The 25,546-nt window shown below is 43.0% G+C and overlaps 1 protein-coding gene across 1 annotated transcript; it reads right to left on the bottom strand.

Annotated features, from left to right (window-relative positions):
* Positions 1–18,773: 18,773 nt before the first annotated feature.
* Positions 18,774–24,319, bottom strand: LOC134295948 (uncharacterized). Its single transcript, XM_062969522.1, has one exon. The coding sequence runs from the start codon at positions 24,298–24,300 to the stop codon at positions 20,776–20,778; it is 3,525 nt and encodes a 1,174-aa protein (XP_062825592.1). The 5' UTR covers positions 24,301–24,319; the 3' UTR covers positions 18,774–20,775.
* Between the last annotated feature and the right edge of the window lie 1,227 nt (positions 24,320–25,546).

Below are 25,546 nucleotides of genomic sequence, written 5' to 3'. Positions count from 1 at the left end.
TTGTTGTGTTGTTGTATTAATTGCAACATTCACACTTTCTTCAAACAGACAAGAGTTCTTTCTCCCACCCTGGACCTTCCACAGATACATAAACCCCCTTTGCCTAATTTCCAATAGACCTCTACAACCTCTGAGGATGCTTGGCATGGATGTGGGTGAAACGTCAGGCAAGAATGCTTCTGGAACATGGCCATACAGCCCGGAAAACTCACAGCAACCCAGAGGCCTTCTTTGCCTCCTCTCCCCCTCCCCCCAGCCCCCAAAGCCATGGCCCATCAGATCAGGAGGGCCAAAGCCTCAGGCCTGGGGAGGCCCATTGAGGCTTAGACAATAGATCAGGCAGACCTTCCCTCGGGAAAGGAAGGAGGCTGGAGATGGTGTGTGTGATGGCGGAGTGAGATTTGGGGCTGGGGGAGGGAGCTTTGGGCCAGTCTTGAAGGGCTTCAAAGCCAAAGCAGGGAAGTGAGGGAGGAGACCTGAAACTCCAAAGAGTGGGGACCAGATCCCCTGGTGAATGGAAGTGTTTGTGTGGATCCCTGCTAAGAAGCGACTTCTTTGCGCCCCAGTCCTATACTAGTTGTTGGAAGTTTTTAAAAAGATTAGGACCAAGCCAAAGCTTTCCTTAGCTCAACCAACCTTTGGTTAGCCCAAGAAAGCTTTGCAAATGACTCAAGCTTTTCAAAGCTGTGCCTTCTACAACTTAACAACCTAGGTTTGGCCAAGTCAGTGCTAACTCTCCGATTGGTTAGGTTAGCATGCATATTATGAATATGCATGTGTTTAGCTGTGTTAATCTGTTGCAGTAAAAAAATCAGGGATTCTTAATGCATTGTCCCAGGAGCCCCCGGTGGAGTAGTGGGTTAAAGCCTTGTGACTTGAAGGTTGGGCTGCTGATCTGCAAGCTGCCAGGTTCGAATCCCACCCGGGGAGAGCGCGGATGAGCTCCCTCTGTCAGCTCCAGCTCCATGCGGGGACATGAGAGAAGCCTCCCACAAGGATGGTAAAAACATCAAAACATCCGGGCATCCCCTGGGCAACGTCCTTGCAGATGGCCAATTCTCTTACTCCAGAAGCGACCTGCAGTTTCTCAAGTCACTCCTGACATGGAAAAAAAATGCATTGTCAAAGGCTATGATGCCTGGAATCACTGGTTTGCTGTGAGTTTTTCGGGTTGTATGGCCATGCTCCAAGAGCATTCTTTCCTGACGTTTTGCCTGCATCTATGGCATCTATGGGAGAAAGAACTCTTGTATGTTTGAGGCAGGTGTAAATGTTTCATTTGTCCACCTTGATTAGCATTAAATAGCCTTTCAACTTCAAGGTCTGGCTGCTTACTGCCTGGGGGAATCCTTTGTTGGAAGGTGTTAGCTGGCCCTGGTAGTGTCTTGTCTGAAATTCCCCTGTTTTCTGAATATTGTTCTTTACTTACTGTGCAGATTTTAGAGTTTATAAATACAGTAGAGTCTCACTTATCCAAGCCTCGCTTATCCAAGCCTCTGGATTATCCAAGCCATTTTTGTAGTCAATGTTTTCAATATATTGGGATATTTTGGTGCTAAATTCATAAATACAGTAATTACAACATAACATTACTGTGTATTGAACTACTTTTTCTGTCAAATTTGTTGTATAACATGATGTTTTGGTGCTTAATTTGTAAAATCATAACCTAATTTGATGTTTAATAGGATTTTCCTTAATCCCTCTTTATTATCCAAGATATTCAATTATCCAAGCTTCTGCCGGTGCGTTTATGTTTGATAAGTGAGACTCTACTGTACTGGTAGCCAGATTATGTTCATTTTCATGGTTTCCTCCTTTCTGTTGAAATCGTTCAAATGTTTATTTATTTACAGTATTTATATTCCGCCCTTCTCACCCCGAAGGGGACTCAGGGCAGATCACAATGTGCACATATAATGGCAAACATGCAATGCCATATAAACATAGAGACATAGATGCAGAGGCGATTTAACAATTCTCCAGCTTCCTGAGGAGATGCTCGATTCCGGCCACATGTTTGTGGATTTCAGTGGCTTCTCTGTGAGGTCTGACATGGTGGTTGTGGGAGTGGTCCAGCATTTCTGTGTTTTCAAATAATATGCTGTGTCCAGGTTGGTTCATCAAATTCTCTGCTATGGCTGACTTCTCTGGTTAGTCTGCAGTGCCATTCATGTTCCTAGATTCGTGTTAGGGCAATGCTGCATTTGGTGGTCCCTTTGTAGACCACCATGTCAGACTACACAGAGAAGCCACTGAAGTCCACAAGCATGTGGACAATTTCAATAGAAAGGAGGAAACCATGAAAATTAACAAAATCTGGCTACCAGTATTTAAAAAATACTCTAAAATCAAGACAATAAATAAAGAACAACACTTAGAAAACAGAGGAATTCCGGACATGCATCAATCAGGGCCAGTTAACACCTCCCAATAAAGGATTCCTCCAGGCAGTAATCAGCCAGACCTTGAAGTTGAAAGACTATTAAATGCTAATCACGGTGGCTAGCTGAAACATTCACACTTGCCTTAGGCAGACAAGAGTTCTTTCTCCCACCCTGGACATTCCACAGATATGTAAATTCCACTTTCCTAGTTTCCAACAGACTTCACAACCTCAGAGGATGCCTGCCATAGATGCAGGCAAAGCGTCAGGAAAAAATGCTTCAGGAACATGGCCATACAGTCTGGAAAACTCACAGCAACCCATTCTTAATGCACTTTTTCATTATTTTTAGCCTATAAGATAGGACAGGGTATCTACTTAGGACTGTGGGTTTATAGTTGAAGTTTGAGTTTAGAAGCGATTTATAATTAACAACAGGCATTAAACAGCAGTTAGCTTTGCATTCACAGGGGGTGCATCTTCACTGTACGACGATTGCAGTTTGATACCACTTGATACTGTGTTATGGGATCCTGGGAGTTGTAGTTTGCTGAAGCACAGAACTCTGTCGGGGGAAAAAGGGCTAAAGACATTGATCTAGAAGAGACCCCAGAAACCATCCAGTCCAACCCCATCTGCAGGAAAAGCACCATCAAAGCACCCATGATAGATGGCCATCTAGCCCGTTTTAAAGCTTCCAAAGAAGGAGCCTCAACTACACTCTGAGGCAGTGAGTTCCACTGTTGAACAGCTGTTAGAGACAGAGTGTTCTTTCTAAGGTCAGCTGAAATCTCCTTTCCTGTAATTTGAACCCCAAATCCCAGGCCCCTTCCACACAGCTGAATAAAATCCCAATTTATCTGCTTTGAACTGGAGTATATGGCAAATACTCAGTTCAAAGCAGATATTGTGGGATTTTCTGCCTTGATATTCTGGGTTATATGGCTGTGTGGAAGGACCCCTAGTCTCCAGATCAGCACAAAACATCATCTATGATTTCTTAGCATTAGCCCAAAGTCGTTCAATTGGCATCAAGCTGCATTTATTCTGCAGTATAGCTGCACCCAGATTTTTGTCTGAATAATGCCATCAGTTTGGGGTTCTGTGGAATCAAAGGTTACTCATATTTTTTTTTCCTTTTTTCTGCAGAACTCCAAGTTTGGGAGGCAGGCAACCGTTGACTCTCAAAAGCAAGCTATCTCCCCCACCTTATCTGGCTAGACGTCACCTGCTGGGTGCCTGCTGGTCATCTAGCTTTTAAAAGATACTATCTCTGTTTCTCAATGCACAATCCTGTGTCTGTTGATTAAGAGGTAATCAATACTGGATTCAGCTGGACTTAAGGTTGCTCCTACACAGCACACAATTACAACACTATGGCTGCAATCGCATGGTAGAATTAATGCAGTATTATTCCACATTAACAGCCATTGCTCTACGTAGTGAAGTGCTGGGCATTGTAGTTTTGCAAGGTGTTTAGCCGTCTCTGCCAAACAGTGCTGGTGCCTCACCAAACTGCACTTCCTAGGATTTCACAGCAATGAGCCATGGCTCATTGCTGTGAAATGCTGGATTTGTAGTTTGGGGAAGCACTATTATTCTCTAATTGAGAATGCTAAGCACTTATATCCTAAACTACAAGTCTCATGATTCTACAGGATAGACACATGGCAGATAATAATAATAATAATAATAATAATAATAATAATAATAATAATAATAATAATAATAATAATAATAATTTTATTTTTATACCCTGCCCCATCTCCCCGAAGGGACTTGGGGCAGCCAAGCCCAGGTCACAAACAATATAAAAACATAACAATAAAACAATCAATCAACAATAAAACAAGTCATAGGTCAAGATACAGTAAATATACTATGATAAAATCTTGGGTCGGCTCTAAAAAAGAACTGGGCCAAAAAAGTGCAATTAGTGTCAGATTCAATCAAGGTGAGGTAGATCCCAGAACTATTGTCCCGTTAAAGTGCTGGCGAAGACATACACTATGGCCTGCTAAAGGAATAGGAATCAAAGGTGCTTTGAATGCGATTTCCTGCTTCTTAGTGGGGGGTTGGACTAGATGGCCCATGAGGTCTCTTCCAACCCTACTATTCTATGATTCTATGAATAGGGTATAATAAGTGAGATAAGCAACAGGTTAATCTGTTACTATGGAGATCAGAAAGTGGGATCATGGTGGGATCATGGTGGTTAAGTTGGTTAAAGTGGGATCATGGTGTTATAATTGTGAATAGATCCTGTAGTGGTTGTGTGTTTTCCAGTCTGTATGGCCATGTTCCAGAAGCATTATCTCCTGATGTTTTGCCTGCCATAGATGTGGGCAAAATGTCAGAAGAGAATGCTTCTGGAACATGACCATACAGCCCGGAAAACGCACAACAACCCTGTGATTCTGGCCATGAAAGCCTTCGACAACAGATCCTGTAGTCCCAGCAGAGTAATCACGACAGCAATTTCTCACTCATGTCTACTTTAAAGTAAGACCCATGCAGTGTAATAAGACTTGCTCCCAGGTAGGTGTGTAGAGCAGCCTTTCTCAACCTTTTGACACTGGAAAAACCCTTGAAATTTCCTGTCTGCTGCAAAATTATTAACAGTGCTTGTAATGCTGGAATAAAATGTTTCTTCAGTCCTAATCTTTCATAAAATTCTCACTGAGAAATCCTGAGTAGATAGAGTGAGTTGCAATTTAATTTCTTAGGAAACTGGTTTGGGTTTGGAACTCATGCTTGGGCCTCTTTTTTCCTTTTAATACAAAGTCCAAAACAACTGGCTTACATTGCCAAAAATATAGGTTTTTCCTAAAGCTATATTGTTAAACATATAGCTTTAGGAAAAACCTATATTTTTGGTAAGGTAGGCTACAGCTATATTGTTCAATGCAGCCCCTGGTGGCACAGTGGATTAAACCGCTGAGCTTCTCAACTTGCTTTAGGTTCGAATCCCGGGAGTGGGGTGAGCTCCCACTGTTAGCCCCAGCTTCTGCCAACCTAGCAGTTCGAAAACATGCAAATGTAAGTAGGTCAATAGGTACCGCTCCGGTGGGAAGGTAATGTCGCTCCATGCAATCATGTCGGCCACATGACCTTGGAGGTGTCTACGGGCAACGCCAACTCTTCAGCTTAGAAATGGAGATGAGCACCGACCCGCAGAGTCAGACACGGCTAGACTTAATGTCAGGGGAAAACATTTACATTTCACATATATTGTTAAACAAGGCCTATATACCCTAAAGCAGTGGTTCCCAACCTTTGGGCCTCCATGTGTTTTGGACTTCTATCTCCCAGAAATCCCAGCCAGTTTACCAGCTGTTACGAACTGTGGGAGCTAAAGTCCAAAACATCTGAAGGCCCAAAGGTTGGGAACCACTGCCCTAAAGGCACCAGAACCTGTCTGATCTCAGAAGTTAAGCAAAGGTCAGTCCTGGTTAGTATCTTGGATGGGAGACCACTAACAAATATTAGGTGCTATAAATTATACTAGCTGTGCCCAGCCATGCGTTGCTGTGGCGTTGTCTGGTGGTGTCTGTATTTTATAGACAGTGTGGAAGAGGCCTAAGTGAGGCCTAACTTTGCCTGTCCCCTGGGTTGAGTGGGTTGCTAGGAGACCAAGTGGGCAGAGCTTAGCCTTCTAACTGGCAGCAATTGGATAAAAACAATTATTCCTCCCTCTCTAATTAGGACTTTATTTTTCTTTTCCTTTTGTTGTATCAACCTAGAGGCATGGATGAGGGGTTGTGCTGTCAATTTTCGAGGTTGTGGGGTGTTTAGTTTTGTTGTTTTGTCGGTCGCCAGGATTCCATCACTCTTTTATATATATAGATTTCATAGAGAGGTACTCTCAAAACCACCAATGAGTATTCATTGCCTAAGAAACCCCTAGGAAATGCATGGGATAACCATAAGTTGACAGAAAACTTAAAGGCAGACATAAACACATACTGGATTACTGAGTTTTCTGGGCTGTATGGCCATGTTCCAGAACCATTCTCTCCTAACGTTTCACCCACATCTATGGCAGGCATCCTCAGAGGTTGTGAGGTCTCTTGGAAACTTGGCAAGTGGGGTTTATATATCTGTGGAAAGTCCAGGGTGGTAGAAAGAACTCTCGTCTGTTTGAGGCAAGCGTGAATATTGCAATTGGCCACCTTGCAGCCTGTGATAGATCTGGGTGAAAGGTCAGAAGAGAATTTTTCTTGAACATGGCCATACAGCCTGGAAAACTCACAGCAACCCAAATATGATAATGCTTTAAAAACAGGAGGTGACAGGAAAGGTGGAGCAGAAGGATTGATTGAATCAAATTAAAAAGAAACCTAATTTAGCAAGACCTGAGTGCCTGTACTTACGTTACTTTCACAACAGACATTCAGGCTGGATCTACACTGCCCTATATCCCATGATCTGATCTCAGATTATCTACTTATTCCAGATTATCTGACAGTGTAGACTCATATAATCAAGTTCAAATCAGATAATATGGGTTCAGTTCCTGGGATATATATCTAGGGCAATGTAGATCCAGCCCAAGTTTACCAACTCTCGGTTATCTACATGGGTTTCTAAATGCCAGATAAATGTAGCTTCTGGTTGCTTGAGAGTTGCTATTGAAAACAGGCTTAATACTATACAGTGTTCCCTCACTTATCGCTGGGGTTAGGTTCCAGGACCACCCGCAATAAGTGAAAATCCGCAAAGTAGGGACACTATATTTATTTTAATACATTATTTTAGTAATTATACACCATTTTAAGTCTTTATCAACCAATCGTGTGTTGAAAAATCGTCTCCTCCTCCTCCTGTTGCCACTTGGGCTCCTTTTCTCTCCCTTTGGCTTCTCCTTCCTCCCTTCCTTAGGTTGTACATTGCAATTTTTTATGATTTTAATAGTCTTTTAGAGTTTATTGAAAAACCGCGAAACAGCGAATCCGTGAAAAGTGAACCGCGAAGTAGTGAGAGAACACTGTACTCCATACTATACCACACCATAAACTCTGTATTGACTTGATATTGCTATTGAAATCTATCCTATCCTATGTGATTGGTCATCAATCCACTCCTTTGGGCTTTACGCAAATCTATCATATGCCCAAATATTTGATCCAGTATTAAAATACAGTAGTTGCAAGCAAATGAAGACAAACTTCACTTAACGTAACAGTTCCACTAATAACACTATGTACCACGATTTCTGTTTCTGAGTTATAAATGTCATTTCCTAATTGGTTCTGTCATAAAACATGGAAATGGTTTATTATACTTCAAAAACTTCGTTTTTCAGGACATCTTGCAGTACATTTTGCTATAGTTTTTCAATGACTATCCGACAGAGTCTCAACCTATTCAACATAGTTTGTGGCAGCCACAAAAAAAAGTTTCTGGAGTATAACAACTACAGTAGAGTCTCACTTATCCAACATAAACAGGCCGGCAGAACGTTGGATAAGCGGATATGTTGGATAATGAGAGATTAAGGAAAAGCTTATTAAACATCAAAATAGGTTATGATTTTACAAATTAAGCACCAAAACATCATGTTATACAACAACTTTGACAGAAAAAGTAGTTCATTACACGTTAATTCTATGTAGTAATTACTGTATTTACGAATTTAGCACCAAAATATCACAATGCATTGAAAGCATTGACTACAAAAATGTGCTGGATAATCCAGAACGTTGGATAAGTGAGAGACTACTGTACTTCCAAAATAAGTACCACAAAATTAAACAGAAAATAGCACTTTGAAACCAGGAACAGATTCCCCCTCCCCCCCCCCCCCAAATTTAGTTACATAAGGTAAAGGTTTCCCCTGACATTAAGTCCAGTCATGTCTGACTCTGGGGGTTGGTGCTCATCTCCATTTCTAAGTCGAAGAGCCGGTGTTGTCCATAGACACCTCCAAGGTCATGTGGCCGGCATGACTGCATGGAGCGCCGTTAGTTACATAGAGCAATGATTTTTATTTTATTTTTTATTTAAAGTATTATTTTTTTGCCAGTTGCTTGAGAGTTCTGGTTAACTTAGAGTCTAAAGGTAAAGAAAAGGTTTCCCCTGGCGTTAAGTCCAGTCATGTCTGACTCTGGAGGTTGGTGCTCATCTCCATTTCTAAGCCGAAGAGCTGGCGTTGTCCGCAGACACCTCCAAGGTCATGTGGCCGGCATGACCACTACATTTTTATTATTATAGATATATTTATTTTATTGTAACCTTTATTCTTATTTGAGAGGGAAATGCGGGTGAAGTTATATGGAATTTGCTCAGGCCTCTCATTGCCAAAATATGTTTTGATCCTAATCAGTAGGTCCCACTGCCCATCAGACACTCTGATACTATTTGACTGGCATTTTGTACTCACCAAGGCTTGTAAAGTGATAAAAACTCAACTGATGACTGAGAGATAAAGCCACGGGAGTCCAAGTTCTCTCCCGGCTTTCTCAAGCCCCCCTCCCTTTGCCCCCAGAAGTGTCAACGGCCCTGGGACCAGGACAATGTATCAAAGGGCCTTCAGTGCCTATTATCTTGCTAAGTGAGCTGTCAAGTTATCAATAGTTCTTGCCAAACCCTGGATGGCTCTCCTGTTGTGTTGGTTTCCTGGGCTGCTTTTCTCTCTGGCCGAACCCCTTCCCCGCTGCCCACCTCCAAAAGGACCCATCAGCTTGCCCCCCACAAGGAGGCATTCACACCTTCCTACCCTCTGACATTGCCCCCTCCCCAAATTTGCCAGATTGCAGTTGTAAACAACCTCCTCTATCCCCTGTACAGTGGAAATCAAGGTCAAATAACACTATGCAGCACCACTTTTGTTCCTGGGTTCCTGGAATTGGTTCTGTCAGAAAAACATGGGGAAAGTTTATTAAATTGCAAAAAACTTTGTTTAATTATCTCATAGTCTCAACCAATTCAACATGGTTTGTGGTAGCTACAAAAATGAGGTTTTTTGGAGTATAGCAACTACAGTAGAGTCTCACTTATCCAACATAGACGGGCTGGCAGAAGGTTGGATAAGCGAATATGTTGGATAATAAGGAGAGATTAAGGAGAAGCCTATTAAACATCAAATTAGGTTATGATTTACAAATTAAGCACCAAAACATCATGCTATACAACAAATTTGACAGAAAAAGTAGTTCAGTATGCTGTAAAGCTATGTTGCAATTACTATATTTATGAATTTAGCACCAAAATATCACAATGTATTGAAAACATTGACTACAAAAATAATCCAGAATGTTGGATAATCCAGAATGTTGGATAAGTGAATGTTGGATAAGTGAGACTCTACTGTACTTTCAAAGTAAACACCATTAAACAGGAAATAACACTTTCAAACCAGGAGCAGAAAAATATTTTAAATTTTGTTACATAGTGTAATGCAGGGGTCCCCAAACTAAGGCCCGGGGGCCGGATGCGGCCCATCAAAGCCATTTATCCGGCCCCCATGGCACAAGGGCAGAAGGGGGTTGGGCTTCTTCTCTTACAACCTTTATTATTATTATTATTATTATTATTATTATTATTATTATTATTATTTATTAACATTGAGGCTGGGTGGCCATCTGTCAAGGATGCTTTGCTTGTGCTTATGGTGCACAAAGGCAGAAGGGGATTGGACTCAATGGCCCAAGGGGTCTCTTCCAACCCTCTCTATTATTATTATTATTATTATTATTATTATTATTATTATTATTATTATTATTATTAACATTGAGGCTGGGTGGCCATCTGTCAGGGGTGCTTTGCTTGTGCTTATGGTGCACAGAGGCAGAAGGGGGTTGGACTAAATGACCCAAGAGGTCTCTTCCAACCCTCTTTATTATTATTATTATTATTATTATTATTATTATTATTATTATTATTATTAACATTGATTCTGGGTGGCCATCTGTCAGGGGTGCTTTGCTTGTGCTTTCGGTGCACAAAGGCAAAGGGGGATTGGACTCAATGGCCCAAAGGGTCTCTTCCAATCCTCTTATTTATTATTATTGTTATTATTATTATTGTTATTATTATTATTAGTATTATTATTATTATTTATTGCTCGGTGGCCAACTATAGTCTGGCCCTCCAATGGTCCAAAGCAGGGGTCACCAAACTTTTTAAGCAGAGGGCCGGTCCACAATCCTTCAGACTGTTGAGGGGCCGAATTATCATTTGAAAAAAAATACAAACGAATTCTTATGCATACTGCACATGTCTTATTTGTAGTGCAACAACAACGAAAAAACAATACAATATTTGAAAATGAAAACAATTTTAACCAACATAAACCTATTAGGATTTCAATGGAAAGTATGGGCCTGCTACTGGCCAATGAGATAGTCAAGTTAATTAGGATTGTTGTTGTTGTTGTGTGCCTTCAAGTCATGTCAGACTTTGGCCGAGCCTAAGTCTAAAATTAATTATTTATTTACTGAATTTATTTACTACATTTATATCCCACCCTTCTCAGAGCAGCTGTATGTACATACAATATATTATATTATTAGCATAACACAATATTAGCATTATACATTACTATATTGAACTATACCACTATACTATTATATAATATATAATACATAACATATAATTAATATTATTATATGGTATTACTATTAGTATTATATTGTATAACATATGATTATTATAAATATTATATGTATATACAATTATATTATATTATTAAAACTGATATAAAAATATTATATTATAAAACTGAGGGCGGGGGCCAGGTAAATGACCTTGGAGGGCCGCATCCGGCCCCCGGGCCTTAGTTTGGGGACCCCTGGTCCAAAGGATCGTGAACTGGCCCCCTCTTTTAAAAGTTTGGGGACCCCTGGTGTAATGTCTCAGAAGGTGGCCTCCCCAGTCATCCATATTGTGATCCTGTTGTGTGTATAGTAGAGTCTCACTTATCCAACATAAACGGGCTGGCAGAAGGTTGGATAAGCAAAAATGTTGGATAATAAGGAGGGATTAAGGAAAAGCCTATTAAACATCAAATTAAGTTATGATTTTACATATTAAGCACCAAAACATCATGATTGACAGAAACTAATTGACAGAAAAAGCAATTCAATATACAGTAACATTATGTAGTAATTACTGTATTTACGAATTTAGCATCAAAACATCGCAATATATTGAAAACATTGACTACAAAAACATTGACTTCTAAAAGGCAGACTGTTAGATAATACAGAACGTTGGATAAGTGGAAGTTGGATAAGCGAGACTCTACTGTACCTTCAAGTCATACTTAGACTTATATTTAAAATAAGATTTTTTTTTTAAATGTGAGATTTTCCATTGCCTTTCTTAAAGGAAAAAGGATTATGGCTTGTCCAAGGTCACACAGTTGGGTTTCCTTGGCTAATCATTCCCAGAGTCTTATTCCAGCATTCACACGACTATATCTTACAGGCTCTCGGCCAGACAACACTGTTTTCAAAGTACTGTTCTCTTCTGGTTGCCCTTTAAATGTGACATTCAAGGATAAGAGAAGGTGCAGCTAGTGGTGTCCAACCTTTAAATCTCCAGGTGTTTTGGATCTCAGCTCCCAGAATTCCTAACAATTGAACAAGCTGGCCAGGGCTTCTGGGAGTTGGAGGCCTAAACAGCTCATGGCTCACAAATTGGACACACCTGAACTACACAATGGAATTAATCCAGTTTGGCATCACTTTTAACTTCCATGGCTTAATGGGTTGTAATTTTATATGGGGTTTAGCCTCCCAACAAAGGATTCCCCCAGGCAGGAAGCAGCCAGGCTTTGAAGCTGTAAGGCTATTCAGTGCTAATCAAGGTGGCCAATGAAAACATTTACACTTGCCTCAAACAGATAGACAAGAGTTCTTTCTCCCACCCTGCACCTTCCACAGATTTATAAACCCCACTTGCCTAGTTTACAACAAACCTCACAATCTCTGAGGATGCCTGCCATAGATGTGGGTGAAAAGTCAGGAGAGAATGCTTCTGGACGATGGCCATACATCCCAGAAAAATCACAGCAACCCGATTTAGCCTTTTCTGTCAAAGAGTGATGGTCCTTCACCAAACAACAACTCCCAAGATTCCATAACATTAAGCCATAGCAATCCAAGTGGAGTTAAACTGTATTCATTCTGCAGTATATAATATAATTGGAAGTAGGCATTTAGGAGCATTGGCTGCTGCTGATCTGTTGTGGGATTACAGAGACTATGGAGCAAAAAAAAAAAAAAAAGGAAATGTGTTTCTTTTTTCTTGGGTGTCCTAGGTGAACTATAAATCTTGGGGTGGGGGGTTTGCTGTGTTTGACAACAGATAGACTCAGTCAAGGAGACCACAGCCCTAAATCTGCAAGGCCTGATCAGGACTGCTAAGAATTGAATATTTTAGAAGTATCTTGCATGAAGGAGCCCCCGGTGACAAAGCAGGTTAAACTGCAGAGTTGCTGAACTTGCTGACTGAAAGGTCAACGGTTTGAATCCGGGGAGCTGGGGGAGCTCCCGCTATTAGCCCCAGCTTCTGCCAATGTAGCAGTTCAAAAACATGCAAATGTGAGTAGATCAATAGGTACTACTCCGGCAGGAAGGTAACAGTGCTCCATGAAGTCATGCCGGCCACATGACCATGGAGATGTCTATGAACAATGCTGGATCTTCGGCTTGAGATGAGCACCAACCCCCAGAGTCGGACATGACTAGACTTTGTGTCAGGGGAAAATCTTTACCTTTTACCTATCTTGTATGATTCATAGGATCACAACAGGTCGATGCCCATTTGTTGGCAACTGACCTGATAAAAGTGGTTTGCAGACGCTTCTTACTGTTGCTATTATTTGTGTCCCCAGTACCTTTTGCCACTGTGCTTGATATTATGTTAAAGCAATGCTTTGGCAATCTTTGTTTCAACTTCTTGTTGCAATGTGACTTCAAGTCAACTTCAGCTCACGAAAAACCTGTGAGCAGCAGCAGGCCCCTGCCACACATCTCAATGAAATCCCATATTACCTTATAATATTATTATATGGCATTGTGGACTCAGATAACCCAGCGCAAAGCAGATATTGTGGGATTTTCTGCCTTGATATTCTGGGTTATATGGCTGTGTGGAAGGTCCCCAAGTCCCTTCGTTATTAAGAACCCTATTCAGATCTTGCAGACTCATGGCTTGTTATTTCAGTGAAGCAATCCGCTTGCAAATGTGTCTTCTCGTTTTCCTGTCATCTTCAGCTTTTCCCAGCATTATTGACTTGTGTTAATGAATTGTGCTTTCTTATGATAGTCCTCAGGCAACATGGCCAAACAGTTTCGAATAGCACGCTGTATGCCACAGCATTAACAGCATTGCAGCTCTGAATAGTGACACTGTGAGATGAGGAAGGTTTCTTTGAGATAGAGCTAGCCGTTGGGTAACAATGAATATGGATTGATATATAGTGTCAGAATGTGGAAATGACACACTACACTGAGTGGCTCTGCACCAGTGTGCTGCTGACAGTTTTTTGGTTGCTTTCCAGGCTTGACAGCTTGGCTAGCCCAAAAAGATAAGAGTAACCTTTTACTAGGTCGAAAGGTTTCTTGGAAGACTTTTAACATATTGCAGTAGCTCAGCTGCAAGTATTGCTCCTCTTAAATTATTGCTCCACTCTAATAGGTTGGGCTATTTTCTTCTAACAGAATGTTTTTATATTAAACCCTTGTCATCCGCTGGGATTTGTTTCCAGGACCCCTGTGGTTAGCAAAATCTGTAGATACTCAGGACCCATTATACACAATGGTATAGTAAAATGGTACTCATTATATAAAATGGCCAAATCAAGGCTTGTCTTTTGGGTGTTCTAAAGGAATATTTTCAAGTTGTGGCTGGCTGAATCTGTGGATGCAGAATTCGTGAACTTTGAACCAACTGTAATTTTTTTATGATGGGGAATTTCCTTGAAATGGGAGGCTGTATGGTTCCCCCCCCCCCGCCAACCCCCCCCCCCCCCGTGAATTAAATAACATGTAAAATATGACCATATCTTCTGACATCCGTTGATGATTCAAAATGACAATTTCTATCTGCTTTGGATTTTATAGAGCCACTGGTGCTGCAACGGGTTAAACCACTGAGCTGCTGAAGTTGCTGACCAATAGGTTGGTGGTTTGAATCCAGGGAGTGGTGTGAGCTCCCACTGTTAGCCCCAGCGTCTGCCAACCTAGCAGTTCTAAAACATGCAAATGTGAGTAGATAAATAGGTACTGCTCCGGCAGGAAGGTAACAGTGCTCCATGCAGTCATGCCGGCCACATGACCATGGAGGTGTCTATGAACAACGCTGGATCTTCGGCTTGAGTTGAGCACGAACCCCCAGAGTCAGACACGACTAGACTTAATGTCAGGGGAAAACCTTTACCTTTACTATGGATTTTCTTCAATACAGGATCCCATATTACTCAGTTCCTTTCTTCCCTCCCTACCTCCCTTTCCTAATAGGAAAAATCACCCTCTTTCCCATATCCAATATTAACAAGTGCCTATTCAACAGCAGAGTAGCAAAGCGCAAGGGCAGATGTCTTCATCGTGTCTGGTTGTGATCGCCAGGTTGTGTCAGTCAGCTTTCGTATGGTGTTATTTTTAGTGCCCAATTTTTGCAGTGCTTCTTGTAAGTCAGATACTTTCCAGTAGACTCAGGAAGTTATTAATGAGCAAGAAAATACAACCCAAGAAGGGTTGTAGCTGTTTGACTGAGGGTGCATCTACACTGTAGAATGAATGCAGTTTGACACCACTTGAACGACAAGGGCTCAATACTATGTAATCCTGGGATTTGTATTTTGGTGAGGCACCACCACCCTTTACACCAACGTTTTTTAACCTGGGGGTTGGGACCCCTGGGGGGATCGCAAGGGGAAGGGGTTCAGAGGGGTCGCCAAGGACCATCAGAAAACACATACTTCTGATGGTCTTAAGAACCCAAATCCCTCCAGTATTTCCTGTTGGTCATGGGGGTTCTGTGTGGGAAGTTGGACCCATTGTTGGTGGGGTTCAGGGGTCTCTTTGATTGTAGGTGAACTATAAATCCCTGCAGCTACAACACTCACATCTCAAGGTCTATTTTCCCCAAACTCCACCAGTGTTCACATTTGAGTATATTGAGCATTCGTGTCAAGTTTGGTCCAGATCCATCATTGTTTGGAGTTCACAGTTCTCTCTGGATGTCGGTGAACTACAACTCCAAAACTCAAGGTCAGTGCCCACCAAACCCTTCTAATATTTTCCATTAGTCATGGGAGTTCTGTGTGCCAAGTTTGGTTCAATTCCATCGTTGGTGGAGTTCAGAATGCTCTTTGATGGCAGGTGAACTATAAATCCCAGCAACTACAACTCCCAAATGTCAAGGTCTATTTTACCCAAACTCCTCCGGTGTTCAAATTTGGGCATAGTGAGTATTTGTGCCAAGTTTGGCTCAGATCCATCATTGTTTGGAGTCCACAGTGCTCTCTGAATGTAGGTGAACTACAACTCCAAAACTCAAGGTCAGTGCCCACCAAACCCTTCTAGTGTTTTTCCATTAGTCATGGGAGTTCTGTGTGCCAAGTTTGGTTCAATTCCATCATTGATGGAGTTCAAAATACTCTTTGATGGCGGGTGAACTATAAATCCCAGCAACTACAACTCCCAAATGTCAAGGACTATTTCCTCCAAACTCCACCAGTGTTCAAATGTGGACATATCAGGAATTTGTGCCAAATTTGGTGAATGAAAATACATCCTGCATATTAGATATTTACATTACGATTCATAACTGTAGCAAAATTACAGTTATGAAGTAGCAATGAAAATAATTTTATGGTTGGGGGTCACCCAACATGATTGGATTAAGGGGTCGCGGCATTAGGAAGGTTGAGATCCACTGCTTTAAACCAAAGCTCCTGGGATTCCATAGCATGGGGCCATTGTAGTTCAAGTCATATCAAACTGCGTTCATTCTGGAATGTAGATGCCTTTTTCGCCATGCTCTGATGTTGTTTGGCTCAGTTTTCATCTGTGAAATATTGTCGGGTAAGTGACCATCTGTTTCAAGTTGCCCTCATGACTTATCTTTTTCCAAAGAAACATTTGCCCTGCAGACATCGTTGCTAGAAGAAAAGATGATCAAACCTGAAACTGGCTATCCTAGTCTTCTGTGCTTTTGACCACCGCACCCTATAGGAACCAGTTTTTTCCAGTTATCCTGAGGCTCAATCCTACTCACTTTTGATATCTGCAATGAAAGGACAAAGATTGGAGGGGAACCCCACCCCCCCAGAGCCAAATAGTTCTGCTTTGAGCAATCTACTTCAGGAATGGTCTGCAGTGAAGAAAACATTAGATCTTATTGTCACCTCCTCTTAAACTTAGATTTAATCAAAGTTACAAAGGACTTTGAGGCACTCCTTGGTCTTTGGGGATACTGATGGCACCTGGTAGGAATGCAGGGAGAGGGGGGAAAACCTGTTTAATCCTACAACAGAGAAACCTATGCGGTGCAGGTTATATAGCTGGTGGAAGCAAAATGTCCAATTAAGAATCCTCCAGCCCTATGACACCTTCCTTGACCTCCTCATTTCTACCATTGCAATTTTAAAAAAATCAATTGAGCATTTAATAATACAGCTTGTAACCTATTTTTGTATAGAATTCTCTCCACTTTGGGATTCAAATTTCTGGTTCTGATTTGGCTTTTGGAGCTATCAAATACACCTATATCTCAATGTCTTTATAGTCTTATTGGTTGTGGGATTTCGGAAAGCAACTTCCCCAAGCTTACTCATGACAAGGAGACAACTATTACTTAACAATCTTTTAGAAATGCCAGTCTTGAGTTTTTCTATGTGGATTATGGGCTGTATGTATACTCTGTGTGCAAGAAAATACCTAAGTACCCAAGAGTTTGTCCCTTAATTTAAGGGTTTTTTTCATGATGGCTCTGCTTTGTGCATTGTAATTGTCTTGTTCAGGATTATATACTTTGTGGGAACAGCCATAGTGGTGTAGTGGTTTGAGCATTGAATTGTGACTTTAGAGACCAGATCCCTATTCCCCACTTGGCTGAGGAAATCCTTTGAGAGACTTTGGGTGAGTCAAGTACTCTCAGTCCCAAAAAACTTCATGATAGGTTCACCTTAGTGGTGCTATAAACTGGAAGTAATTTGAAGGCAAACCAGTACCACAACAAAAGGAGGCCTTTCATCAAAATGCAGGACACAAATATGCATTATTTTTGTGGAAGATAAAGGCTTAGAAATGGTAGAATTAAAACATTTCTGGCATGGAGTCTTCTAAGTGGTGAAAGCCATTGTTCCCTAATTTCTGCATATCAAACCTGAATCCATGGTACAGGAAAAATTAGGATAAACAGAAGAAAGGATACGCTGCCTTATGCCATCCAGTATTTTGGAAACTTTAAAAATATGCTGTCAGATTGACTGATTTATGAAGGATTTGTGAATGAGAGAGCTCTGAGCAATCCTACCACCATATTAACCAGATCTTGCAAAGCGAGTCTCCTGTAATCTTTTAATATCTGCTTCTGCTGCTGATGATAGTTGTGGTTTGACACATTTGGATGAGCTAGAGTTGAGAAAGCCTGTTCTATGGTAATTAGAGTTCATAAGCCTCCTCTGATTGCTTTTGCACACACAGCCATTTATGATTTAACAACAGAACACTTTAAATTTCTTACTGAATAGAACTGCCAACTTAATTTTCATCAGCTCCTGTGGTCTATCCATCAGCTTTTCAGCGGCAGCTAAGTATGTGGACTCAGTATGATGTAGTGGTTTGAGTGCTGGACTATGACTTTGTAAACCAAAGTTGGAATCCTTACTAGCCATTCAATCCACCTTGGGCATACTCTCTTCAGGGCCCTTCCACACAGCTATATAACCCAGAATATCAAGGCAGAAAATCCAATGATATCTGCTTTGAACTGGAATATATGACATATAACCCATATATGATAACCTCAGATAACCCAGTTCAAAGCAGATATTGTGGGATTGTCTGCCTTGATATGATGGATTATATGGCTGTGTGGAAGGGCCCTCAGCCTCATTGGAACGGAAAGGCAACTCACTTTTTAACAAATCTTCCCAAGAAAACCCTGTGATAGGGTCCCTTGCAGATGGCCATAGATCAAAAACAATTAGATGGAACAGAACAATGACAATATATGTTGTTAGGAGGTCATACTTTGTTGTCCTCATTGTTCAAGCTTTAAAACTATAGTTAAAAAATCAGTCTTTTTTCTATCTCTTGGCAAGCTAACCCAATCAGATTTGGGGAAGCATGACTGGGGTTACATTGTAGCGGAACCTTCGTGCTACGGTTCTTGTTGGCGCAGTGGAGGAATTTGAAGACGGACAACTGAAGGAATTCCAAGAAAACAGTTTTATTTCGCTAATGGCCACTAGGGTTCCCCCTAACACAAAGTAAGTGCTTCTCCAGGGGAACCCCCAGTGGCAGGCTGAGTAAACATTTATACACACTACAGGGTTCGGGTTATGCCCGCCCACAAGCAAATTCATTGGCTTAGAGTTGTGACGCTGCCCAATCAGTGCTGACCAGCAGGCCAGCTGCACTCTTTTGTGTCGTGCTCACAAATCTTTCAGAGCGCCTGCGTACGCATGCGCTGTTTGTTTATCTTTAGCTTTCATTTCTTCAGAAACACATGATTTCCCAGAAGTCACATGTTTCTGTGAGTTTATGCACCCGGGTCGCTAGCTGTCGCCATCTCTGCCCATATATGGTATTTCCTGGGGTTCCTTAACCTCCCGCCTCACTCCCCCATTTTCTTTTTGCGAAGCGCATGTACAAAAGCTGAAGCAAAGCATTATGGTTCCATCCAATCCCGCTTGGCTTGGAGTATGGCTATCTTTTTTTCAGGTAAAGATTGTGTGACACACCTAGTACACATTTGCATCATTATTGGAGTGCAACACATAACTATGAGAACAATGAACAATCCTAAAATCCCTACCAACAATATGTTCTTCAACCATTCTATTGAGGGTAACCAGCTAGTCACCCAGGAGAAAGGAGACCAACCTTCTATCTCCTGGACATTATTGTAAATTAACTTTTGTAATGACTCGATGTCATCTTCAATAGTACTATTCAAGTTATGAAATTTCACTACACAACGCCCTCTAACCATGGCGCATAAGCCCCCCCTGGCCGCCAGTAGGTAGTCAAGGGCCAACTTATGCTGTAGGGCCATCTGGCTGATTTCTTCTACTTCAGACTGGATTTCCCGGAAAATTTTACCAGTGGCATTTATGGACTTTTCAAGGCGGCAAGTCAGGCCTAGAACACTTCTACGGTTTGCTTGAGCTACAATCCCTGGGTAAGCACCCAGTGTCAACAAGCCTGTGATCAGGCCTCCTCCTACACGGGAGGCTTCTGAACCTGACAGAGCCTTGTTAATAATGACCTCATCCGAGCATTCTGGTCCTAGAGGGCCTGTTTGCACAATGTCCCGTTTTAGGCGCTGATGCCTTTTGTGTAAGACCTGTACTGGGAATGTCAAATAACCCACACCGACACACTGGTAGTTGCCGGGGTGATAATTTGTGGCCCATTTATCAAAGAAAAACCATAGATTTGGATCCCTAATTTGCCATAACGGACAGAGGCTTTTACCTAGGCTCAGTTGGGTTAATTGTTGCAGTATGTTCATATAAGATTTTAGGCCCTCAATAGAATCATTCACACTAAATGTGGGATAATCTGGATACATGCTAGCCCACTCGGTTGCGGTTAGATTTAATCGTGAGACATAAGATGTATTAAATCGTCCATGTAGATAGAACCGGTCTCGACAATGGGAATAATTGCCTAATCGGGAAAAGAACGCCTGCCTAGTTCCCCAGTGTTTCCACTCAGAATTCCATATTCCCGATCCTCCACAACAGAAGCACAAACCCCTGGTGGAGGTATGGTATCTAAACCGTCGAAACCGAGTTTTATTTATCCTTTGCGGTATGCTAGAAAACACGGTAGGTGGACCCTCCTGAGCCTTGGACAATCCCTCCAACACAATCTGTGGTTCATCAATTAAATCGGGAAGAAATGAAAAATCTCCTACGGTGAGGGGGTGTTCATATATTAATGCTACCTCTTTCCCGTGCTGCTCAAACATATAATTGGCATGTTCTTTTATCCAATTCCCATGTGCTCTTTTTCCAAAAGAGAGAATAAAACTCAGCACAAATAATATACCAAACACAGTGCGCTTTCCTCCCCTCCTCATAACTTGTCTCCCACTTTTTCCTCTCAAAATGTCTAGCCACCATCTCCCGGAGAGCGCCTTTGTTGGGCCATGCTGCGACATACTTGACCACCGACGCTCCGTTGCACCCGAAGGGATCAGCTTCATGGCCTTGTTGACCCCTTAGGGAGTTGCCGGATGATCCTGAGTCTCAGGTCCTCACCAGGAACTCGCTCCGTCCGCCACTCCTCAGGTGCTAGCTTTACACGGGTGTAATGTATCCACGGCTTAATCTCCTTCACCTTCACTGCAGTGGGGGTAGACAGGAGCACAACATAGGGTCCTCGCCACTTGGGTCCCAATGGCTCAATCTTCCAATCCTTGACCAGAACCTCGTCACCTGGTGAAAAACAATGTAGAGGTGTGGTAGGGAATGGTGGGTTCAATTCAGAAATGTATTTTTCTAACTGCTGCATTTGTCTGCCCAAAGCCTGAACCTGGGCCAATGTCTGTTTCTCTCCTATGAGGTGCTGCTCAGCTCCTGTCTCTAAGGCTCCCTTCAAGTTCAAAGGGGGTCGTCCATAGAGTCTTTCAAAAGGGGAGAGTCCTGTCCGTTTGTGTGGTGTACATCTGATTCCTAATAATGCCATGGGCAAAACCACCGTCCACGGCAATCCTGTCTCTTGGCAAAGTTTCCCAAGCTGAGCCTTTAATGTCCTATTCATTCTTTCCACTTTTCCAGAAGATTGGGGTCTATATGCACAATGTAACTTCCATTTTATGCCCAAAATTCTACATAATCCTTGCACAGCCTGTTGAATATATGCGGGGCCATTATCTGATCCAATTTCTAAGGGTATGCCAAATCTGGGAATAACATCTTTCATTAGAGCTCTTGACACCTCTACAGCCTTCTCAGTCCTTGTAGGGTAAGCCTCCACCCATCCTGTGTATGTGTCCACGAACACCAGTAAATATTTGTATCCTTTGTATGGGGGCATTTCTGTAAAGTCAGTGACTAAAGCTTCAAAGGGTACCCCACCCACATGTTGGACTCCTGGTGGCTTGAGGGGTCCTTCTCTGGGGTTATTTTTGATACATGTCCAGCATCTTCGGGCTGCTGCTGCCGTTAGGCTATGTAATCCATCGATATACAACTGTCGTCCTAGCAGATTTGCCAATGCCATCTTTCCTAAATGTGTGTTTTGGTGCATGTGTTGGACTAAGTGCCATGCCAAGTCCTTAGGGACGTAGACACGGGCGTCTGGCATCACTATGAGTTCTCCTGACCACTGACCCTTCTCCTTTAAGGCCCATTCTTCTTCCTCTGGTGTATATGTAATGTTATGTTCAGTTAATTCTACCTGTAGGGCCATTACCTGATGTTCAATATAGGGCAGCCTAGCTGCCTCTTTGGCTGCCAGATCAGCCTGCCTATTTCCTTGCACTACGGGATCGTCTCCACGTTGGTGCCCTTTACAATGCATCACAGCCACCTGCCTTGGCTTCCAAACCGCCTCCAGGAGATCCACAATCTCTCCAGCATGTTTCACGCACTTTCCTCCAGACGTGAGGAGCCCGCGCTCCTTGTACAGTGCTCCATGTGCGTGGAGGGTGGTGAAGGCATATTTTGAGTCTGTGTAGACGTTGACCCGCTTTCCGCTTGACAATTCCAACGCTCGGGTCAGGGCAATCAATTCGGCCTTCTGGGCAGAAGTCCCCGGGGGCAGTGACTCTGCTTCCAGCGTCTCTCCCCCCCACCGGACAACCGCATAACCTGAGTGTCTTTGATTATTTTCCATAAAGGAGCTTCCATCTGTGAACAGAGTGTCATCCACCTTAGTTAGTGGCACATCCTTCAAATCCGGTCGACTGGAGAATACCTCATCCATCACCTGGGCACACTGATGGATCGTGGTGTCTCCTGGAGTCGGGAGCAAGGTGGCCGGATTCAGAGTGGAGCAAGTCTCCAGGGTCACCAGTGGGTTGTCACACAACAATCCCTCATATTTCATTAACCTCTCACTTGTGAGCCAGCGCGGTCCCTTAATGTCTAACAGTGCCTTAACGCTATGGGGCACCTTAACTGTCAGTGGCTGTCCTAGGGTCAATTTATTCGCTTCTTTGATTAAATCTACTGATGCTGCCACAGCCCTCAGGCAAGGTGGCAATCCACGAGCCACTGTGTCCAATTGCTTTGACAAGTAGGCAATCGGCCTTTGCCATGAACCTAGTGGTTGGGTCAATACTCCAACCGCTGTTCCTTCCCGCTCTGCAGCGAACAGAGTGAATGGTTTTTCCAAATCGGGCAGTCCTAATGCTGGAGATGACATCAATGCTTCTTTTAATGCCTTAAATGCCTGTTGACATTCTTCTGTCCACTCAAATGGATCTTCTCTTCCACCTCTCGTAGCCTGGTACAGTGGCTTAGCCAACACGGCGTAGTTGGGGATCCACTGTCTACAATATCCTGCTGATCCCAAAAATTCCCGCACCTGTCGCCGGGTGCTGGGAGTGGGGATGGCACAAACAACTTCCTTTCTTTCAGCTCCTAACATCTTCTTTCCTTCGGTCAGATGGAACCCCAAATATTTCACCGTGGGACAGCACAACTGGGCCTTTTTCTTTGACACTTTGTAACCCTTTTCTTCCAATGTCTTGAGAAATCTCAAAGTATGCTCTTTACAGCCCCCTAGTGTCCGGCAAGCGATAAGCAGGTCATCTGCATATTGAAGCCAAATTCCCTCTTCTTTAGGTATTACAAAATCCTGTAAGTCTTTGGCCAGGGCTTGACCAAAAATGGTCGGGCTGTCCCGGAACCCTTGAGGAAGGCGTGTCCAAACATACTGGGTCCTTTGCCCTGACTGCTGAGATTCCCACTGGAAAGCAAAGATCGGTTGGGATACAGGGGCCAATCGAATGCAAAAGAATGCATCCTTTAAATCCAATACAGTAAACCATTTGGCAAATGCTGGTACTAGACTCATCATGATGTATGGATTTGGCACTACCGGGGTTAGGGGAACGGTGACTTGATTTACAGCCCGCAAATCTTGAACTGGGCGATATTCTCCTTGTCCTCCTGGTTTCTTGACTGGGAGCAGGGGCGTGTTCCATGGGGAACTGCATGGTACCAATATCCCATGCTGCAGAAGTCGCTCTAGATGCTTTCTGATCCCCTGCACTGCCTCTCGACTGACGGGATACTGTGGCTTACATATGGGTCCCATTCCTCTTTTCACTTCCACCACCACCGGTGGAACATATTTAGCTAATCCTGGAGGATTATCTTCTGCCCACACTAAAGGAGTCTCATGCCATGGCCATTGTATTTCTTCAGTAAAAATCCTAACTTGAAACAGTCTCCATTCCTCTTCCATGGGAAATGATAGCTCCACTTGTCCATTCTTCATGAACTGGAGTTGTGCTTGTAATTTTGATAAAATGTCCCTTCCCAATAAAGGGACTGGGCAGTCTGGGAGATATAACATCTTATGCTTGACCTGATGTCCGGCCAGATTGCAGGTGCGTTCCTTAAGGAAGGGGCACTTCTGGGTCTTCCCAGACACCCCTATTACTTTCGTAGTTTCCCGAGTTGGTGGACTAATTTTTGTATTTACTACTGATTTTTCGGCACCTGTGTCCACTAAAAAGTCCAATTGTTGGTCCCCGATTTCAAGTGTGACCATCGGCTCCCCGGGGTCCAACAAAACAAGAGCCTGGCTTCCTCATTCCTCTCCTCCATCCATATCTTCCCATTCTTCTTCCATCACAGCTGCTGCAGCTATCACCTCTCTTGCAGGAAAAGGTACGTAGTTCCCACGTCCTCTTCCCCTTCCTGGGTTTCTTCCTCTCTCAGGCCTTCCTCTTTCTCTCGGTCCTTCCTGACTTCCTTCTCTTCCTTCTGGGCATTCACCTTTCCAGTGTCCAAACTTCTTACATTTAGCACATTGGTCTCGACCTAACCTCCGAGGGGGCCCTCTTCTTCCTCCTTGTCCCCCTCTGGCATATCCTCCTCTTCCTCTCTGTCCACTTGCACTTTGTTCCATCATGGTAACTAATGCTTGGTATTCCTGCTTCTTCTTCCTGTCCTTCTTCTCTTCTTCTACCTGGTCCCTCGCCATATAAACTTGATCTGCGAGTGCCAACAATTCATTCATAGTCTTTCCTAGAAATCCTGGTTGCTTTTGAATCTTTCTCCGGATGTCAGGAGCCGCTTGACTGATAAAAGACTGTTGAATCGCCCTCCTACCGTTTTCATCCTCCAAATTATATGGGCTATACTTTCTATATGCTGCCTCCAGCCTTTCCAAAAAGGCTGTTGGTGACTCAGATTTTTCCTGTACCACTCCCTGAATTTTTACAATGTTGACGGGTCGCGGCGGGCCCCTCTTTACCGCTTCTACCAATATACGCTGGAATCCTCTCAGTCTCTGCAAATGTCCTTCTTCTGCGGTGTCCCATTGGGGATCTATTTCCACAGGAAACCTCTGTGCTCCCCACTCGGCTGCATCACCATCTTGTGGGGCACCAACCTGGGCTATGGCTACCCCATTATTCAACACTGCTCTTCTCTCCTCTGATGTGAACAACATATTCAACAATTGTCTGCAATCTTGCCAGGTGGGATTATGGGTTGCCATAATCCCTTCCAATAGCCTAGCCATAGCTTGGGGTTCTTCACTATAAGGTGGAGTATTATTTTTCCAATTCAAAATGTCACTACTACTGAAAGGCACTACCTGGTATGCTTGAACTATCTCATTCCTGTTGTTTATCACAGGCACCGTTCTCAAGGGCATCTGGAGGGCCGGTCCGGTCGGTGAATCACCAGACCACACCGGAGCTCCATGTCTCCGAGTTTGTGCCGGAGAAGCATCACTGGGCATCCGTTGTGACTTCTTCTTTTCCTTTGTTTCCTCCTGATATTTTTCT

Source organism: Anolis carolinensis, chromosome 2 (assembly GCF_035594765.1).
Source record: "Anolis carolinensis isolate JA03-04 chromosome 2, rAnoCar3.1.pri, whole genome shotgun sequence".
In the NCBI taxonomy this organism is placed as follows: domain Eukaryota; kingdom Metazoa; phylum Chordata; class Lepidosauria; order Squamata; family Dactyloidae; genus Anolis; species Anolis carolinensis.
The sequence above is the reverse complement of the archived record's forward strand: the minus strand, read 5'-3'. Positions and strand labels throughout refer to the sequence as shown.

Coding starts and splice junctions, on each gene's coding strand:
- LOC134295948 (XM_062969522.1), bottom strand. CDS start 24,300: ATGGTCACACTTGAAATCGGGGACCAACAATTGGACTTTTTAGTGGAC.